A 21698-nucleotide genomic window follows, 5' to 3' on the forward strand; every position below is an offset into this window, starting at 1 on the left:
GTCAAGTGTTTATTCCTTGAGTTTGGAGTTTTTATTTTCTATCTAATCTCTATCTGGAAGACGACCGCTGTGGCGACCATCATCATGCTTCAAAAGCATGAGTTAGCTCATCCACACACTCATACTTTCTGATATAATAAAAATAAACATGGAGCTGGCAAGTTGAGGCTTGAAAATATCAGAGGACCATGCACAGAAGGGATTAAGCTGGGATATTGCCCGGTATCCTGGACTCTTTGTTAAAAAATTAATAAATTGATAAAGGTGAACCTGAATTTTCATTAACACTAAAACAAGGCCAGACCAAAAGTTTCACTCCCAGGGCTGGAGTATGCCAGATGTAATATTATTAGATATTAATGTAGATGTTATGCAAGAATTTGATGCACAAGCCTGTTTTCTTTGTGTATTACCTTAATGACTCTGTCCTGGCAGTGCTGGATGATCTTACACAGCTCCTCTGTACCCTGAGACTCGAGACTCTGATGAAGGATCTGCTCAAACATCTAGTAAAACACAATTTGTAGTTTTGTACCTAACTTTGTGACATACATGCATGTAACACCAGACAAACTGACTCATATAGGAATATCCCATGAAATAATGATAATATATGATAATGTACTACACCCAGTTCCACAGTCTGTATTGTGGCATGTCTGTAGACAACTATATCTGTTTAACTGTCCACTGAGTTATCAAACCGCCAAAAGATGTTCGCCTTTAGTTCTACTGTGTCCTTGATCAATGCCACAGTCAGAACCTCATCATCCAACTATTTGACAAACTCTAGTCAAACAGGAGCTACAGTGTAGGAAAATGATCAAGAAATAAAATGAGTGTCAATAAAATGATTAGCTCTCATAGAAACTTCCCATTGTGTTAACCAGTTAACCAATAACCCATATTAGACTGGTTAGTCAGTAGTTGAGGTTTCACCTCTCTCATGGGGATCTGGGCCCTTTGGACAAACACTGACGGGCTGCTCACGTCAAACTGTTGCTGCAGACCCTCAAGGCTCAGGTTCACCTCCTTCTCATAGCAGCTGTGCATCTTAACTGGATGGAAAGCCAGCATGGCGATCTTCTCCATGTGCTGAGCAGGAAGACAAGAAGGGAGAGGAAGAGATGGATGAGGCATGGACAGATTTGGGAAAAATGTATAATTGTGTCTCACAATAAATATACTACTGCAAAAGTATCACTAATGTTACACTAGACAAATGCTGTTTAAATCACAAACATATCTGGAATAGGAGTATAGGAATTGCGGATAGATAACATTTGTTTTGTAAAGATCCAGATTCTTGTGCTTCAACTGCGAAAATCAGAGTGCATTTTCTATACATAATCATTATATCTTGTGCTTCAATTTATATTCTCATGTTATGGGTTTTATTTAAAGCGACACAATTTTCAACCTTCACGTAATGTCTCTAAGCAGGGATGGGAAGTATTTCTGATACATGTATTAAAAAAATACATATTTAAAATACAAAATATGCTCTTTTCTGGAGATGATAAAAATTCCTTCATATTTTGTACCAATATATTTCCATTATGTGTATTTTATTTAAAATACTGTAACATACATCCTTTGAAAAAAAGTGATGACATAAGAAGACAAATTGCAGGATGCTGCTTCAGATTGGACGTCATGGTGCTTGTGCCTACTTTAATTTGCCAGGACTTGTTAAGATCACAATTAGTCTACATAAGAATTGAATTGAGTCAAGCGATTACCGTCAGAGCTGAGTTTCAAGACTTTAGAGCTCACTCTGTCGTTTACATCGATGACAGTGTTAAAGTAATCATTAACGTCATAAAATAATTTTGTATCCGACCAATAGCGGTTCTTTAAGTCTTTTAAAAAGTTGAAAAATGTTTGTTCTCTCATGAGAGGTGTACATGTGTATCATTCGTATTTTTTCTCCTCGGTAAAAACAATCCAACATGAGCAATCTACAAGGAATTAAATTAGGAATTCATTCGTTTTACGAATAATAGTGACATCACCAGTTTTAGAAAAAAGATCCCACCATCAGCTTTACTTTCGCCAATAGAAATTACACTTAGACCTTTGTTCCACATGCTGGATACCTTTACTCTTTACTTGTGTTCAGTCTCAGTTCTTGACAACATAATATGTCAAAGTCAGTTTTCAACAAGAATTCAATTTGTTGGGCTCTAAAAGAATTTGATTGGATGCCATGGGCATTCCAAGATGAAACTTTGGGTGAGGTCATAAATGTTTGGGGGGAAGCTATGGTGTGGGTTTGTCGTCATTTTATAACTTATACTACAAGCTTTTCTTTTCTTTTTCTCTACCTCTACAAAAGGTATTTCATGATCATCATCAGGCTCTGGAGCGGGGAATTCAGGAGTGGGAGAGAAAGAGCCAAAGTTGTTGCTGTAAGGGGGGCTCTCTGCTACAGCCTGCGGGTAAAGCGGGGTGCCGCCGACTCGCTGACCCTGACCCTTATACCTATTCCAAGCCCTACCAGTAGAGGTCCCCCAAACCCCAATTTATGAGATGGAATAAAATGATATCAAAGTTTAGTTGGGGTGGCAAAAGATCCACAATAAGACTGGAAACTCTCCAGCTGCCAAAAGAAGAAGGAGGGATGAGACTTCCAAAATTAAAGGAATACTACCATGCGGCCCAATTGAGATATATTGTAGGTTGGTGCAAACCAGACACAGTGAAATGAAATAGAAAAAGAGTTTGGAGAAAACCCAGTACAGAATATAATTGGGGATAAAGAAACATACAAGAAGATTCAAAACCAAATAGACACAATCACGATGTTCACATACAAAATATGGTTCAGCATAATAAAAAAATATAAGATACAGAAAGACACTAATTTATTGAATAGGATAGCAATTTTACACCGACTAGGTACGATATAGGATTTAAACAGTGGACAACAAAGGGAATCACAGCATGGTGTGTTATGGTGAAAGATGGACAGCTTGAGAGTTTCCAAAATATGACAGAAAAAAAGGATTTAGATAATCAATCATGAATTCTGTGGATTCCTGCAACTTAGAGACTACTATATGAAAGAGACCAGGGTGGACTCCTCCTGAGAAGTGAATAGTGTGATCCAGATCATCATAATCAACGCATACAAAGAAACCACAATTAGAATTATATTGGGACTATATAAAAAAATGCTACAAAATACATAAAAAAAAAAGATGGGAATCAGGATTTAACATAAAACTTAGTGATGAAGATCGGCTAAGATTGGTATAATCTGCCAGACATTAGCCTCATGTATGAAACAAAGTGATTTTGAAGCAGAAACATATTTAGGTTACAAGGTCAGAGCTGCAGTGACTTCCTGACAAGTACAAATGAGCATTTCATGGGTTGTACTGGCAACACATATGACAAATGTTGGGTGGCTGGGAGATTTTTTTTTAATCAGTCTTGAATATGTCAAAGATTACCCACAATATTAACAATGAAGCATTGTTAGTTTTGTGTAGCATCAGATAAAACATGTACTCCCTCCCCTCTTAATTTGAAAAGAGGTCATTTGTAATATGGAAATGATTGAATATTTGGTGGTTTTGAGGAGGACTGATGCAGGACAAAAGTATTAATCTTTTATGACAACAATTCTTGGGAGTGAACATTCCTGCCTTATACTCAAGTGTATTGTGAAAACAATGTTCAGTGTTCTATTGATCTATTAATAAAATGTTTTCATTTGAATTCCAATTTGCCAAGAGACCATCTTACAAGAAAGTGTGCCATATGCACTAACACAGTGGAAATTAATCATAATGAAGCCTGAGGGTTAAGGAAACAGTTTGTCATCAACTAAATACTGTAGGTGTCCAAAGCCTGAGGGTCAAACTCTTTCCCCGGATGAAGCAGAATCCAGTCACGTTAACTGTGCGTTGTAAGAATGGAAAAGACTGTCATAAAAAATAATAATAATTACAACACCCACACTGTATCAACATTCAGAGTGGACTTAATTTTTAAGAATAGAGGGATAGATTTAGTGTATAGCCTACTGTTAAATAGACAGGATACCTGCAGCAGCAGCACCAGCGAAGCTCTCTGAACAGATCAGCAATGTGACCCACAGTCCTCACAACCGAAGACGCAGCCGAAACACAGCAAGCGGTTCCGCGAAAACGGGAGCTTTGCAGCTGCGGGTCCGGGTGAGAGGACATCGGTTCTCACAGTGGAACTGTTCAGACAGAAAGTCTGGCTCCCGTGTAACGTCGCAGACAACATCTGCATTTAAACACTAAACTTTCGCAAAAAACAGCAAAGCGAAAAAGAAAAAAAAAGAGCATGGAACATTTACATGTGCATATATTATTATTAACTATATTTTGATTAATGCGTGTATGTGTGTTTAAATACATGTGTATGTATGTATTTTCAATGAGTGAAAAGACGTAGTTACTGTAATTAACGAACACATTTTAGCAATAACTCTTTAGCCACCTGGCCTGCTGTTTAGCTCATTATAATAATGTAAAATTTCACTTACCTCTACATTTTTGAGCATCTTGCTGTGACATGTCAATAGCCTCCCTCTACCACCAACTTCCCCAGTAATTCCTTGGTCAGCGACTGATGCTGCAACTCCATTACATGTTCATCCACCTGCTGAGCAGACAGTAACCTGTTCACGTTTTGGATATTAATCCGCTGCTGCTGTGGTGGGGAACTACGTTGCGTTGGAGTGTGATGATGGTCGATAATTATCTTAAAGCTACAGTAGTAGTTGAAATAAACTGCCCCTTTGTTTCACCATACATGCATGGCAGAAATGTTCGCTTCGGAGATTTTTTGTAATAAAAACATTACAGATTAATCCTCTGCAATCTTTGTGCTTTTGGATTTTTTTTTGAGGATATCTTTGGCTGTGTTGATGCAAATTGCTTCAAATTTGGTGTAGGTGAAGTTATTTTCCACTGTCAGGGAATATCAACATTTTTCATTATCATATAACACACAATTCAATCAATATCTGAAGCTAAAATGATGTGGGTGTATTTTAGGGATATCATAGTATGGTGTGAATGTGGGTTTAGGAATGAATGTGTGTGTGTGTGTGTGTGTGTGTGTGTGTGTGTCTGTGTGTATGTGCAACTCCAGGCACTTCTTGTTCTCACATCAAGTTCAAATCGACATGATACACAGGCACTACAAAGAGGCTCATACACACATGCACTCCTTTGAGTAAAAAACAGGCATCTTGAGGGACTTCAAAGACTTGCCCTCTACGTGAACCCAAACAAAAGTCTGGTTTTGTTTACACAGGTGCAATTACAGGTAAACACAATGTTTCACTTTGTTTGGGGCTCAATTCATCCTGACTGTTAAAGACACAGCCTCAGACGCTGAAGACCTCGACCTCATCAACATCAGTCACAATGTACTGAAAAAGAAAAAGGTTAAATAATTTATCAAAACTAACCCTAACCCTATCATATTATAGTGATTACATGTAAAATAATTACATCAAATCAAACATACATTTGTATGACCTGTGTGATCATCCGTTTTTGATGAAGTTTAAAATCCATAATTTGTATTAGTAGTGTATGATTTCACTTTCACTGAACTCAGTACCACTTATACTTCATAAACTAGTAGTATGAAATACTTTTACTGTATATGTTTTGGAGGAATATAGGCTCAAACTTCACTTTTTGCAACAAATAACAGGGTAATCATTTTTTGGCTATCAGGCAACTGTAATTTCACAGTATTGTTTTGTCAGCTGCCTAAATTATGTAAAATCCGATTAATGCTATGCTATTTATTTAAATCAAGTCTCTAACACAACAAAGTGTGTAATAAATGAGGGTTAGGGTTAGGGTTATTACATGAAAGCCAGTGCATCTGAATACTTTTCAGATGCACTGATTACACTGAAATGATTTTCTTCACACATTTTGAATTTGAAAATGCTCAGTGGGACCTGAGGAAGTGGACCTGAGGTGTTGCCAAGGGGGAAGTAATCCTCACAGCAGGCTCCCTGCTAAGTGAAATTCATTTTTGTGTTGGGGATGCAACTGCTCAAATGGATCAAATACCTGAAACTGTGTGAGAATTCCAAGCATCAATAAACCGTTGGATTCCAATGCTGGCAGCTCAGGTTCGAAAAGTATCGAACTGTGGTGTCCTCCATATCAAGAAGCTCTTGGTCCACCAGGTGAACCAAGGTGGCCTTCAGTGGGAGTGTTGCTGTGGTTCTGTAAAAATGCAGAGCAGAAGGGAATTAAAAAAAAAAGTTTTCTGTTGCTTTTAGGTTTCAAGCCCAGTCAATGGAACACATTTTAGGAAATATTAATGTTATTCCAAGATTATCTTTTACTTTTCACATGCCATATAACTCAGAAAGGATTTGTGGGAAAAAGAAATGCAAATAATTTCATGACCACTGTCTGATATAATCTAGTAACATGTATCGATATAGACACACAGGAGCTATATACACAACCACCCCGACACTCCACTGTCCAAGTACTGAAAAATACATACCCACACACACATCACATATGGTTTTGAGAGAAATGATGTTTAGAAACACTTTTAATTACCCTTGTTAATGCTGTCTCTGTGTATCCTGACAGTTTTTCTTGCACATACAGTGAGAGATAAAATTGTCCTCCATGGTCCACCCTCACGTGGTCCACAAAGGCCATAGGTCACAACAGCATTCCTGCTTAAGCAATGAAAAGGGAAATAAAAAATAAAAAGACATTAACCGGCTCATTCTGTCATGAGGCCGTGTCTCAAATTCCACATCCTATCACAAGTTAATAAGACATATTTCATATATACGGGGGTAGAGTGGCTCAGTGGTTAAGACCGGTACCCTGTGTGCGAAAGACAGCATGGTCGTAATGGTCACAAGTTCGGCTCCGCCCCTGGCTTACTGTACTCAATTCCATTGTTAGTCGCTTTGGATAAAAGTGTCTGCTAAATGACATGTTATGGAATATTTTAATGGGTTCATCAACTGGCCGTCGCTTATTACAGTGCTGCTTCACAGTATGTATCCTTTAATTTATAAGACCACCTAAATACATAAAATACAAATACAATACAAATACAATACAAACAATAGAAGAGAAGGGATCGAAACAACCATAGTTAGTGGAGAAGGGTTTTTTTTACATTGTGGACATGCACCTCTACTGAAGAGGAACTAAGAACATAAACCCTTTAGAACAATGTTTGGAGGGCATCTGACTAACGTTTTACAAGGAGCACAGTAGGGGTGTAAACTGAACATTTTAGGAGAGCAAGCAAAACATTTAGGGGCGCACACCTTAAATTGACTTGCAAAGCAAATATTAATATTTCCGCTCATTTTCACTGTATTACTGATCAATACTTTGAAAATAATTGCAGAAATTGCAATGTGCTGTTTAGAATTCCCAGTGAATTTTTATTGTGCACTTGTTTGTTAAAGAATAAGATCACATAAGAGACATTAAGTGTACATAAAATACCATCACTGTCACTACAGTACAATTATTAACTAGAAGTGGCCCGGTACTGTCCAGTACACAGAACCGGCACTTTTATTTGTGTACTGGCACATTTCACAAGATGCCGGCAATCTCTTATCAGTCCAATTGATGATTATGGTCCAGAGCAATAATGTCTCAGGGTACACTATGTGACGTTCACCTGTTCTCGCAAAAGTCAAGTGTTTATTCCTTGAGTTTAGAGTTTTTATTTTCTATCTAATCTCTATCTGGAAGACGACCGCTGTGGCGACCATCATCATGCTTCAAAAGCATAGAGTTAGCTCATCCACACACTCATACTTTCTGATATAATAAAAATAAACATGGAGCTGGCAAGTTGAGGCTTGAAAATATCAGAGGAGCATGCACAGAAGGGATTAAGCTGGGATATTGCCCGGTATCCTGGACTCTTTGTTAAAAAATTAATAAATTGATAAAGGTGAACCTGAATTTTCATTAACACTAAAACAAGGCCAGACCAAAAGTTTCACTCCCAGGGCTGGAGTATGCCAGATGTAATATTATTAGATATTAATGTAGATGTTATTCAAGAATTTGATGCACAAGCCTGTTTTCTTTGTGTATTACCTTAATGACTCTGTCCTGGCAGTGCTGGATGATCTTACACAGCTCCTCTGTACCCTGAGACTCAAGACTCTGATGAAGGATCTGCTCAAACATCTAGTAAAACACAATTTGTAGTTTTGTACCTAACTTTGTGACATACATGCATGTAACACCAGACAAACTGACTCATATAGGAATATCCCATGAAATAATGATAATATATGATAATGTACTACACCCAGTTCCACAGTCTGTATTGTGGCATGTCTGTAGACAACTATATCTGTTTAACTGTCCACTGAGTTATCAAACCACCAAAAGATGTTCGCCTTTAGTTCTACTGTGTCCTTGATCAATGCCACAGTCAGAACCTCATCATCCAACTATTTGACAAACTCTAGTCAAACAGGAGCTACAGTGTAGGAAAATGATCAAGAAATAAAATGAGTGTCAATAAAATGATTAGCTCTCATAGAAACTTCTCATTGTGTTAACCAGTTAACCAATAACCCGAATTAGACTGGTTAGTCAGTAGTTGAGGTTTCACCTCTCTCATGGGGATCTGGGCCCTTTGGACAAACACTGACGGGCTGCTCACGTCAAACTGTTGCTGCAGACCCTCAAGGCTCAGGTTCACCTCCTTCTCATAGCAGCTGTGCATCTTAACTGGATGGAAAGCCAGCATGGCGATCTTCTCCATGTGCTGAGGAGGAAGACAAGAAGGGAGAGGAAGAGATGGATGAGGCATGGACAGATTTGGGAAAAATGTATAATTGTGTCTCACAATAAATATACTACTGCAAAAGTATCACTAATGTTACACTAGACAAATGCTGTTTAAATCACAAACATATCTGGAATAGGAGTATAGGAATTGCGGATAGATAACATTTGTTTTGTAAAGATCCAGATTCTTGTGCTTCAACTGCGAAAATCAGAGTGCATTTTCTATACATAATCATTATATCTTGTGCTTCAATTTATTTTCTCATGTTATGGGTTTTATTTAAAGCGACACAATTTTCAACCTTCACGTAATGTCTCTAAGCAGGGATGTTCCCATTATTCCCATATAGTATTTCTGATACATGTATTAAAAAAATACATATTTAAAATACAAAATATGCTCTTTTCTGGAGATGATAAAAATTCCTTCATATTTTGTACCAATATATTTCCATTATGTGTATTTTATTTAAAATACTGTAACATACATCCTTTGAAAAAAAGTGATGACATAAGAAGACAAATTGCAGGATGCTGCTTCAGATTGGACGTCATGGTGCTTGTGCCTACTTTAATTTGCCAGGACTTGTTAAGATCACAATTAGTCTACATAAGAATTGAATTGAGTCAAGCGATTACCGTCAGAGCTGAGTTTCAAGACTTTAGAGCTCACTCTGTCGTTTACATCGATGACAGTGTTAAAGTCGCCACATAAAATAATTTTGTATCCGACCAATAGCGGTTCTTTAAGTCTTTTAAAAAGTTGAAAAATGTTTGTTCTCTCATGAGAGGTGTACATGTGTATCATTCGTATTTTTTCTCCTCGGTAAAAACAATCCAACATGAGCAATCTACAAGGAATTAAATTAGGAATTCATTCGTTTTACGAATAATAGTGACATCACCAGTTTTAGAAAAAAGATCCCACCATCAGCTTTACTTTCGCCAATAGAAATTACACTTAGACCTTTGTTCCACATGCTGGATACCTTTACTCTTTACTTGTGTTCAGTCTCAGTTCTTGACAACATAATATGTCAAAGTCAGTTTTCAACAAGAATTCAATTTGTTGGGCTCTAAAAGAATTTGATTGGATGCCATGGGCATTCCAAGATGAAACTTTGGGTGAGGTCATAAATGTTTGGGGGGAAGCTATGGTGTGGGTTTGTCGTCATTTTATAACTTATACTACAAGCTTTTCTTTTCTTTTTCTCTACCTCTACAAAAGGTGTTTCATGATCATCATCAGGCTCTGGAGCGGGGTATTCAGGAGTGGGAGAGAAAGAGCCAAAGTTGTTGCTGTAAGGGGGGCTCTCTGCTACAGCCTGCGGGTAAAGCGGGGTGCCGCCGACTCGCTGACCCTGACCCTTATACCTATTCCAAGCCCTACCAGTAGAGGTCCCCCAAACCCCAATTTATGAGATGGAATAAAATGATATCAAAGTTTAGTTGGGGTGGCAAAAGATCCACAATAAGACTGGAAACTCTCCAGCTGCCAAAAGAAGAAGGAGGGATGAGACTTCCAAAATTAAAGGAATACTACCATGCGGCCCAATTGAGATATATTGTAGGTTGGTGCAAACCAGACACAGTGAAATGAAATAGAAAAAGAGTTTGGAGAAAACCCAGTACAGAATATAATTGGGGATAAAGAAACATACAAGAAGATTCAAAACCAAATAGACACAATCACGATGTTCACATACAAAATATGGTTCAGCATAATAAAAAAATATAAGATACAGAAAGACACTAATTTATTGAATAGGATAGCAATTTTACACCGACTAGGTACGATATAGGATTTAAACAGTGGACAACAAAGGGAATCACAGCATGGTGTGTTATGGTGAAAGATGGACAGCTTGAGAGTTTCCAAAATATGACAGAAAAAAAGGATTTAGATAATCAATCATGAATTCTGTGGATTCCTGCAACTTAGAGACTACTATATGAAAGAGACCAGGGTGGACTCCTCCTGAGAAGTGAATAGTGTGATCCAGATCATCATAATCAACGCATACAAAGAAACCACAATTAGAATTATATTGGGACTATATAAAAAAATGCTACAAAATACATTAAAAAAAAAGATGGGAATCAGGATTTAACATAAAACTTAGTGATGAAGATTGGCTAAGATTGGTATAATCTGCCAGACATTAGCCTCATGTATGAAACAAAGTGATTTTGAAGCAGAAACATATTTAGGTTACAAGGTCAGAGCTGCAGTGACTTCCTGACAAGTACAAATGAGCATTTCATGGGTTGTACTGGCAACACATATGACAAATGTTGGGTGGCTGGGAGATTTTTTTTTAATCAGTCTTGAATATGTCAAAGATTACCCACAATATTAACTTTGAAGCATTGTTAGTTTTGTGTAGCATCAGATAAAACAAGTACTCCCTCCCCTCTTAATTTGAAAAGAGGACATTTGTAATATGGAAATGATTGAATATTTGGTGGTTTTGAGGAGGACTGATGCAGGACAAAAGTATTAATCTTTTATGACAACAATTCTTGGGAGTGAACATTCCTGCCATATACTCAAGTGTATGGTGAAAACAATGTTCAGTGTTCTATTGATCTATTAATAAAATGTTTTCATTTGAATTCCAATTTGCCAAGAGACCATCTTACAAGAAAGTGTGCCATATGCACTAACACAGTGGAAATGAATCATAATGAAGCCTGAGGGTTAAGGAAACAGTTTGTCATCAACTAAATACTGTAGGTGTCCAAAGCCTGAGGGTCAACCTATTTCCCCGGATGAAGCAGAATCCAGTCACGTTAACTGTGCGTTGTAAGAATGGAAAAGACTGTCATAAAAAATAATAATAATTACAACACCCACACTGTATCAACATTCAGGGTGGACTTAATCTTTAAGAATAGAGGGATAGATTTAGTGTATAGCCTACTTGTTAAATAGACAGGATACCTGCAGCAGCAGCACCAGCGAAGCTCTCTGAACAGATCAGCAATGTGACCCACAGTCCTCACAACCGAAGACGCAGCCGAAACACAGCAAGCGGTTCCGCGAAAACGGGAGCTTTGCAGCTGCGGGTCCGGGTGAGAGGACATCGGTTCTCACAGTGGAACTGTTCAGACAGAAAGTCTGGCTCCCGTGTAACGTCGCAGACAACATCATCTGCATTTAAACACTAAACTTTCGCAAAAAACAGCAAAGCGAAAAAGAAAAAAAAAGAGCATGGAACATTTACATGTGCATATATTATTATTAACTATATTTCGATTAATGCGTATGTGTGTGTTTAAATACATGTGTATGTATGTATTTTCAATGAGTGCAAAGACGTAGTTACTGTAATTAACGAACACATTTTAGCAACAACTCTTTAGCCACCTGGCCTGCTGTTTAGCTCATTATAATGTAAAATTTCACTTACCTCTACATTTTTGAGCATCTTGCTGTGACATGTCAATAGCCTCCCTCTACCACCAACTTCCCCAGTAATTCCTTGGTCAGCGACTGATGCTGCAACTCCATTACATGTTCATCCACCTGCTGAGCAGACAGTAACCTGTTCACGTTTTGGATATTAATCCGCTGCTGCTGTGGTGGGGAACTACGTTGCGTTGGAGTGTGATGATGGTCGATAATTATCTTAAAGCTACAGTAGTAGTTGAAATAAACTGCCCCTTTGTTTCACCATACATGCATGGCAGAAATGTTCGCTTCCAAGATTTTTTGTAATAAAAACATTACAGATTAATCCTCTGCATTCTTTGTGCTTTTGGATTTTTTTTTGAGGATATCTTTGGCTGTGTTGATGCAAATTGCTTCAAATTTGGTGTAGGTGAAGTTATTTTCCACTGTCAGGGAATATCAACATTTTTCATTATCATATAACACACAATTCAATCAATATCTGAAGCTAAAATGGTGTGGGTGTATTTTAGGGATATCATAGTATGGTGTGAATGTGGGTTTAGGAATGAATGTGTGTGTGTGTGTGTGTGTGTGTCTGTGTGTATGTGCAACTCCAGGCACTTCTTGTTCTCACATCAGGTTCAAATCGACATGATACACAGGCACCGACACCTACAAAGAGGCTCATACACACATTCACTCCTTTGAGTAAAAAACAGGCATCTTGAGGGACTTCAAAGACTTGCCCTCTACGTGAACCCAAACAAAAGTCTGGTTTTGTTTACACAGGTGCAATTACAGGTAAACACAATGTTTCACTTTGTTTGGGGCTCAATTCATCCTGACTGTTAAAGACACAGCCTCAGACGCTGAAGACCTCGACCTCATCAACATCAGTCACAATGTACTGAAAAAGAAAAAGGTTAAATAATTTATCAAAACTAACCCTAACCCTATCATATTATAGTGATTACATGTAAAATAATTACATCAAATCAAACATACATTTGTATGACCTGTGTGATCATCCGTTTTTGATGAAGTTTAAAATCCATAATTTGTATTAGTAGTGTATGATTTCACTTTCACTGAACTCAGTACCACTTATACTTCATAAACTAGTAGTATGAAATACTTTTACTGTATATGTTTTGGAGGAATATAGGCTCAAACTTCACTTTTTGCAACAAATAACAGGGTAATCATTTTTTGGCTATCAGGCAACTGTAATTTCACAGTATTGTTTTGTCAGCTGCCTAAATTATGTAAAATCCGATTAATGCTATGCTATTTATTTAAATCAAGTCTCTAACACAACAAAGTGTGTAATAAATGAGGGTTAGGGTTAGGGTTATTACATGAAAGCCAGTGCATCTGAATACTTTTCAGATGCACTGATTACACTGAAATGATTTTCTTCACACATTTTGAATTTGAAAATGCTCAGTGGGACCTGAGGAAGTGGACCTGAGGTGTTGCCAAGGGGGAAGTAATCCTCACAGCAGGCTCCCTGCTAAGTGAAATTCATTTTTGTGTTGGGGATGCAACTGCTCAAATGGATCAAATACCTGAAACTGTGTGAGAATTCCAAGCATCAATAAACCGTTGGATTCCAATGCTGGCAGCTCAGGTTCGAAAAGTATCGAACTGTGGTGTCCTCCATATCAAGATGCTCTTGGTCCACCAGGTGAACCAAGGTGGCCTTCAGTGGGAGTGTTGCTGTGGTTCTGTAAAAATGCAGAGCAGAAGGGAATTAAAAAAAAAAGTTTTCTGTTGCTTTTAGGTTTCAAGCCCAGTCAATGGAACACATTTTAGGAAATATTAATGTTATTCCAAGATTATCTTTTACTTTTCACATGCCATATAACTCAGAAAAGATTTGTGGGAAAAAGAAATGCAAATAATTTCATGACCACTGTCTGATATAATCTAGTAACATGTATCGATATAGACACACAGGAGCTATATACACAACCACCCCGACACTCCACTGTCCAAGTACTGAAAAATACATACCCACACACACATCACATATGGTTTTGAGAGAAATGATGTTTAGAAACACTTTTAATTACCCTTGTTAATGCTGTCTCTGTGTATCCTGACAGTTTTTCTTGCACATACAGTGAGAGATAAAATTGTCCTCCATGGTCCACCCTCACTTGGTCCACAAAGGCCATAGGTCACAACAGCATTCCTGCTTAAGCAATGAAAAGGGAAATAAAAAATAAAAAGACATTAACCGGCTCATTCTGTCATGAGGCCGTGTCTCAAATTCCACATCCTATCACAAGTTAATAAGACATATTTCATATATACGGGGGTAGAGTGGCTCAGTGGTTAAGACCGGTACCCTGTGTGCGAAAGACAGCATGGTCGTAATGGTCACAAGTTCGGCTCCGCCCCTGGCTTACTGTACTCAATTCCATTGTTAGTGGCTTTGGATAAAAGTGTCTGCTAAATGACATGTTATGGAATATTTTAATGGGTTCATCAACTGGCCGTCGCTTATTACAGTGCTGCTTCACAGTATGTATCCTTTAATTTATAAGACCACCTAAATACATAAAATACAAATACAATACAAATACAATACAAACAATAGAAGAGAAGGGATGGAAACAACCATAGTTAGTGGAGAAGGTTTTTTTTTACATTGTGGACATGCAGCTCTACTGAAGAGGAACTAAGACCATAAACCCTTTAGAACAATGTTTGGAGGGCATCTGACTAACGTTTTACAAGGAGCCCAGTAGGGGTGTAACTGAACATTTTAGGAGAGCAAGCAAAACATTTAGGGGCGCACACCTTAAATTGACTTGCAAAGCAAATATTAATATTTCCGCTCATTTTCACTGTATTACTGATCAATACTTTGATAATAATTGCAGAAATTGCAATGTGCTGTTTAGAATTCTAAGTGAATTATATTGTGCACTTGTTTGTTGAAGAATAAGATCACATAAGAGACATTAAGTGTACAGAAAATATAATCACTGTCATTACAGTACAATTATTAACTAGTGCTTGAAGTGGCCCGGTACTTTCCAGTTCACAGAACCGGCACTTTTATTTCCGTACTGGGACTTTTAACAAGATGCCGGTAATTTCTTGAGATTATCAGTCCAATTCATGATTATGGTCCAGAGCAATAATGTCTCAGGGAACACTATGTGACGTTCACCTGTTCTCGCAAAATTCCTTGAGTTTAGAGTTTTTATTTTCTATCTAATCTCTATCTGGAAGATGACCGCTGTGGCGACCATCATCATGCTTCAAAAGCTTCAAAAGCATGAGTTAGCTCATCCACAGCTAACTCATATACTTTCTGATATAATAAAAATAAACATGGAGCTGGCAAGTTGAGGCTTGAAAATATCAGAGGACCATGTACAGAAGGGATTAAGCTGTCCAGTATCCTGGACTATTTTGCTCAAAACAAGATCAATTGATAAAGTTAGGTTGCCATGGAGATTTATTCTCTGAAGCTCTGCCAGACCAGGGTAAGGGCCAGTAGAGATTAAAACTACTGATGATTCCATTTGGTTAGCTGTCACTGTTATTGGTAAATAATTGAATTAACCCCCATGAAAATATTATGCTGTATGTCATCTTATATTATTTTGACTGTAATCAATTTTACAATCATTCATACCTACGGTGGTCATTATTAGAGGTTTGATAATATTCTACATATATTATTGCATTATTTTGTCAACATGAGGAGTTAAAGGCTCCATAAAAAGAAAAAAAAACACTGAACGCTGCCACTGTGAAAGGTCAACTGTTAAGAAACCGGTAAAGATCCGAAAACAGCCTTATCTCAGAGTATCCAAACAGTGAAATCATTGCAAAATATAATTATATCTTATAAGATGTAAACTTTATTTGTGAGGTTTATGTTATGGGACAGTAGAAAAAATCTGGAAATAGCCTTATCTCAGCGTAATTCAAACACTGAAGGTATATAACTATATCTTATAAGACGTTAACTTTATTTGTGAGGTTTATGTTATGGGACAGAAGAAAAAAGATTAAAAAAAATACGAAAATAGCCTTATCTCAGAGTAATGAGCACACAAAGTGAGATCAATAGAAAAACACATCCAAACAGTGAAATCATTGCAAAATCAAACACTGAAGGTACATAACTATGTCTTATAAGATGTTAACTTTATTTGTGAGGTTTATGTTATGGGACAGTAAAAAAATGAAATCCCTGCTGAATGCGCACACAAACAGACACCAATAGAAGAACACATCCCAACAGTGAAATCATTGCAAAAGCAAACACTGAGGGTAAAGAACTAAATCTTTTAAGATGTTAACTTCATTTGTGAGATTTATGTTATGGGACAGTAGAAAAATGAAAAATATCCAAAAATAGCCTTATCTCAGCTGAATGCGCACACACAACAGACACCAATAGAAAAACACATCCCGACAGTGAAATCATTGCAAAATCAAACACTGAGGGTACAGAACTAAATCTTTTAAGATGTTAACTTCATTTGTGAGGTTTATGTTATGGGACAGTTGAAAAATGAAGCCTTTAGGAATTATTACAAAAAACACACCCGCAAAGCTGACCTTTGACCTTTACGAAGGTTGCACAGGTCTGAAAATCGGCACCCGGGATCAGCCTTAGTCCCTGATACACATACGGAAAAAATTGACTACTGGCTCAATGCCCTTCAGGAATAATTACAAAAAACACACCCGAACGGCTGACCTTTGACCTTTACGAAGGGTCCACAGGTCTGAAACTCGACACCCGGGATTAGCCTTAGTCGCTGATACACATACGGAAAAATCTGACTCCTGGCTCAATGCATTTAGGAATTATTATAAAAAACACAAGCAAACGGCTGACTTTTGACCTTTCCGAAGGTTGCACAGGTCTGAAACTCGGCACCCTGGATCAGCTATGGTCCCTGATACACATACAGAGAAATCAGCATCCTGGCTCATTGCCTTTAGGAATTATTACAAAAAACACACCAGAAAGGCTGACCTTTGACCTTTCCGAAGATTGCACAGGTCTGAAACTCGGCACCCGGGATGAGCCTTAGTCCCTGATACACATACGGAAAAATTAGACTCCTGACTCAATGCCTTTAGGAATTATTACAAAAAACACACCCGCACAGCTGACCTTTGACCTTTACGAAGGTTGCACAGGTCTGAAACTCGGCACCCGGGATTAGCCTTAGTCCCTGATACACATACGGAAAAACCAGACTCCTGGTTTAATACCTTTACAAATTATCACAAAAAACACACCAGAACGGCTGACCTTTGACCTTTCCAAAGGTTGCACGGGTCTAAAAACTCAGCAACCTAGATCAGCCTTAGTCACTGATACACATACAGAGAAACCAGCATCCTGGCTCATTGCCTTTAGGAATTATTACAAAAAACACACCCGAACGGCTGACCTTTGACCTTTCCGAAGATTGCACAGGTCTGAAACTCGGCACCCGGGATTAGCCTTAGTCCCTGATACACATACGGAAAAACCAGACTCCTGGCTTAATGCCTTTACAAATTATCACAAAAAACACACCAGAACGGCTGACCTTTGACCTTTCCAAAGGTTGCACGGGTCTAAAAACTCAGCAACCTAGATCAGCCTTAGTCACTGATACACATACGGAAAAATCAGACTCCTGACTCAATGCCTTCAGGAATTATTACAAAAAACACACCAGAACGGATGACCTTTTACCTTTCCAAAGGTTGCACAGGTCTGAAACTCGGCACCCGGGATAAGCCTTAGTCCCTGATACACATACGGAGAAATCAGCATTCTGGCTCATTGCCTTTAGGAATTATTGAAGAAAAGACAGTTTCCCACGTTTTTACGTTTGAATTTTACAGACTGTCTTTTTGGCAGTCTTTTTTGGCTGGGGGAAAAAAGCCCAAAGTCCTGTTTGTCCTGTGTCCAAAAACTGAAAATCAGGTCGTGTTAGACTCTATACAGTCTGAGACCCTTTGGCCAGAGTGGAAGTTTTGGAGGAACTACATTTCTACAGGTCGCAGGAGTGTGAAATTTCATCTGTCGTTTGGGGTCCCAAGACGAGCGGAACGACGCCAGTCTCGTGCCGCGTCCCGGAAATAGCCTTATCTCAGTGTAATGCACACACAGAAAGACATCAATAGAAAAACAAATCCAAAGAGTGAAATCATTGCAAAATCAAACACTGAAGTTATATAACTATATCTTATAAGATTTTAACTTCATTTGTGAGGTTTATGTTATGGGACTGTAGAAAAATGAAAAAAGACTGAAAACAGCCTTATCTCAGCTGAATGCGCACAAACAGACACCAATAGAAAAACACATCCAAAACAGTGAAATCATTGCAAAATCAAACACTGAGGGTACAGAACTAAATCTTTTAAGATGTTAACTTCATTTGTAAGGTTTATGTTACGGGACAGTAGAAAAATGAAAAAAATCCGAAAACAGCCTTATCTCAGCTGAATGCGCACACAAACAGACACCAATAGAAAAACACATCCAAACAGTGAAATCATTGCAAAAGCAAACACTGAGGGTAAAGAACTAAATCTTTTAAGAGTTTAACTTCATTTGTGAGGTTTAGGTTATGGGACAGTAGAAAAATGAAAAAAGTCCGAAAACAGCATTATCAAAGCTGAATGAGCCCACAAACAGACACCAATAGAAAAACACATCCCAACAGTGAAATCATTGCAAAATCAAACACTGAGGGTACAGAACTACATCTTTTAAGATGTTAACTTCATTTGTGAGGTTCATGTTATGGGACAGTAGAAAAATTAAAAATATCCGAAAATAGCCTTATCTCAGCTGAATGCGCACACAAAACAGACACCAATAGAAAAACACATCCCGACAGTGAAATCATTGCCATATCAAACACTGAGGGTACAGAACTAAATCTTTTAAGATGTTAACTTCATTTGTGAGGTTTATGTTATGGGACAGTCGAAAAATGAAAAAAGTCCGAAAACAGCCTTATCTCAGCTGAATGCGCACAAAAACAGACACAAATAGAAAAACACATCCAAACAGTGAAATCATTGCAAAATCAAACACTGAGGGTACAGAAGTATATCTCATGAGATGTTAACTTTATGTTTGAGGTTTATGTTATGGGACAGTAGAAAAATGAAAAAAGTCCGAAAACAGCCGTATCCCAGCTGAATGCGCACAAAAACAGACACAAATAGAAAAACACATCCAAACAGTGAAATCATTGCAAAATCAAACACTGAAGGTACATAAGTATATCTTATAAGATGTTAACTTCATTTGTGGGTTTTATATTATAGGAATTATTACAAAAAACACACCGAACGGCTTACCATTGACCTTTCCGAAGGTTGCACAGGTCTGAAACTCTGCACCCGGGGATTAGTCATAGTCCCAGATACACATACGGAAAGATCAGCATCCTGGCTCATTGCCTTTAGGAATTATTACAAAAAACACACCAGAAAGGCTGACCTTTGACCTTTCCGAAGATTGCACAGGTCTGAAACTCGGCACCCGGGATGAGCCTTAGTCCCTGATACACATACGGAAAAATTAGACTCCTGACTCAATGCCTTTAGGAATTATTACAAAAAACACACCCGCACAGCTGACCTTTGACCTTTACGAAGGTTGCACAGGTCTGAAACTCGGCACCCGGGATTAGCCTTAGTCCCTGATACACATACGGAAAAACCAGACTCCTGGTTTAATACCTTTACAAATTATCACAAAAAACACACCAGAACGGCTGACCTTTGACCTTTCCAAAGGTTGCACGGGTCTAAAAACTCAGCAACCTAGATCAGCCTTAGTCACTGATACACATACAGAGAAACCAGCATCCTGGCTCATTGCCTTTAGGAATTATTACAAAAAACACACCCGAACGGCTGACCTTTGACCTTTCCGAAGATTGCACAGGTCTGAAACTCGGCACCCGGGATTAGCCTTAGTCCCTGATACACATACGGAAAAACCAGACTCCTGGCTTAATGCCTTTACAAATTATCACAAAAAACACACCAGAACGGCTGACCTTTGACCTTTCCAAAGGTTGCACGGGTCTAAAAACTCAGCAACCTAGATCAGCCTTAGTCACTGATACACATACGGAAAAATCAGACTCCTGACTCAATGCCTTCAGGAATTATTACAAAAAACACACCAGAACGGATGACCTTTTACCTTTCCAAAGGTTGCACAGGTCTGAAACTCGGCACCCGGGATAAGCCTTAGTCCCTGATACACATACGGAGAAATCAGCATTCTGGCTCATTGCCTTTAGGAATTATTGAAGAAAAGACAGTTTCCCACGTTTTTACGTTTGAATTTTACAGACTGTCTTTTTGGCAGTCTTTTTTGGCTGGGGGAAAAAAGCCCAAAGTCCTGTTTGTCCTGTGTCCAAAAACTGAAAATCAGGTCGTGTTAGACTCTATACAGTCTGAGACCCTTTGGCCAGAGTGGAAGTTTTGGAGGAACTACATTTCTACAGGTCGCAGGAGTGTGAAATTTCATCTGTCGTTTGGGGTCCCAAGACGAGCGGAACGACGCCAGTCTCGTGCCGCGTCCCGGAAATAGCCTTATCTCAGTGTAATGCACACACAGAAAGACATCAATAGAAAAACAAATCCAAAGAGTGAAATCATTGCAAAATCAAACACTGAAGTTATATAACTATATCTTATAAGATTTTAACTTCATTTGTGAGGTTTATGTTATGGGACTGTAGAAAAATGAAAAAAGACTGAAAACAGCCTTATCTCAGCTGAATGCGCACAAACAGACACCAATAGAAAAACACATCCAAAACAGTGAAATCATTGCAAAATCAAACACTGAGGGTACAGAACTAAATCTTTTAAGATGTTAACTTCATTTGTAAGGTTTATGTTACGGGACAGTAGAAAAATGAAAAAAATCCGAAAACAGCCTTATCTCAGCTGAATGCGCACACAAACAGACACCAATAGAAAAACACATCCAAACAGTGAAATCATTGCAAAAGCAAACACTGAGGGTAAAGAACTAAATCTTTTAAGAGTTTAACTTCATTTGTGAGGTTTAGGTTATGGGACAGTAGAAAAATGAAAAAAGTCCGAAAACAGCATTATCAAAGCTGAATGAGCCCACAAACAGACACCAATAGAAAAACACATCCCAACAGTGAAATCATTGCAAAATCAAACACTGAGGGTACAGAACTACATCTTTTAAGATGTTAACTTCATTTGTGAGGTTCATGTTATGGGACAGTAGAAAAATTAAAAATATCCGAAAATAGCCTTATCTCAGCTGAATGCGCACACAAAACAGACACCAATAGAAAAACACATCCCGACAGTGAAATCATTGCCATATCAAACACTGAGGGTACAGAACTAAATCTTTTAAGATGTTAACTTCATTTGTGAGGTTTATGTTATGGGACAGTCGAAAAATGAAAAAAGTCCGAAAACAGCCT

At 38.1% G+C, this 21698-nt stretch overlaps 1 protein-coding gene across 1 annotated transcript; it reads right to left on the minus strand.

Annotated features, from left to right (window-relative positions):
- Nucleotides 1-212: 212 nt before the first annotated feature.
- Nucleotides 213-4639, minus strand: LOC131473548 (protein Niban 2-like). Its single transcript, XM_058650822.1, has 3 exons — nt 4523-4639; nt 991-1095; nt 213-506 (listed from the first exon to the last, which is right to left on the minus strand). The coding sequence occupies exons 1-3, from the start codon at nt 4538-4540 to the stop codon at nt 369-371; spliced, it is 261 nt and encodes an 86-aa protein (XP_058506805.1). The 5' UTR covers nt 4541-4639; the 3' UTR covers nt 213-368.
- Between the last annotated feature and the right edge of the window lie 17059 nt (nt 4640-21698).

This window comes from Solea solea, chromosome 1 (assembly GCF_958295425.1).
Source record: "Solea solea chromosome 1, fSolSol10.1, whole genome shotgun sequence".
Taxonomy (NCBI): Eukaryota; Metazoa; Chordata; class Actinopteri; order Pleuronectiformes; family Soleidae; genus Solea; species Solea solea.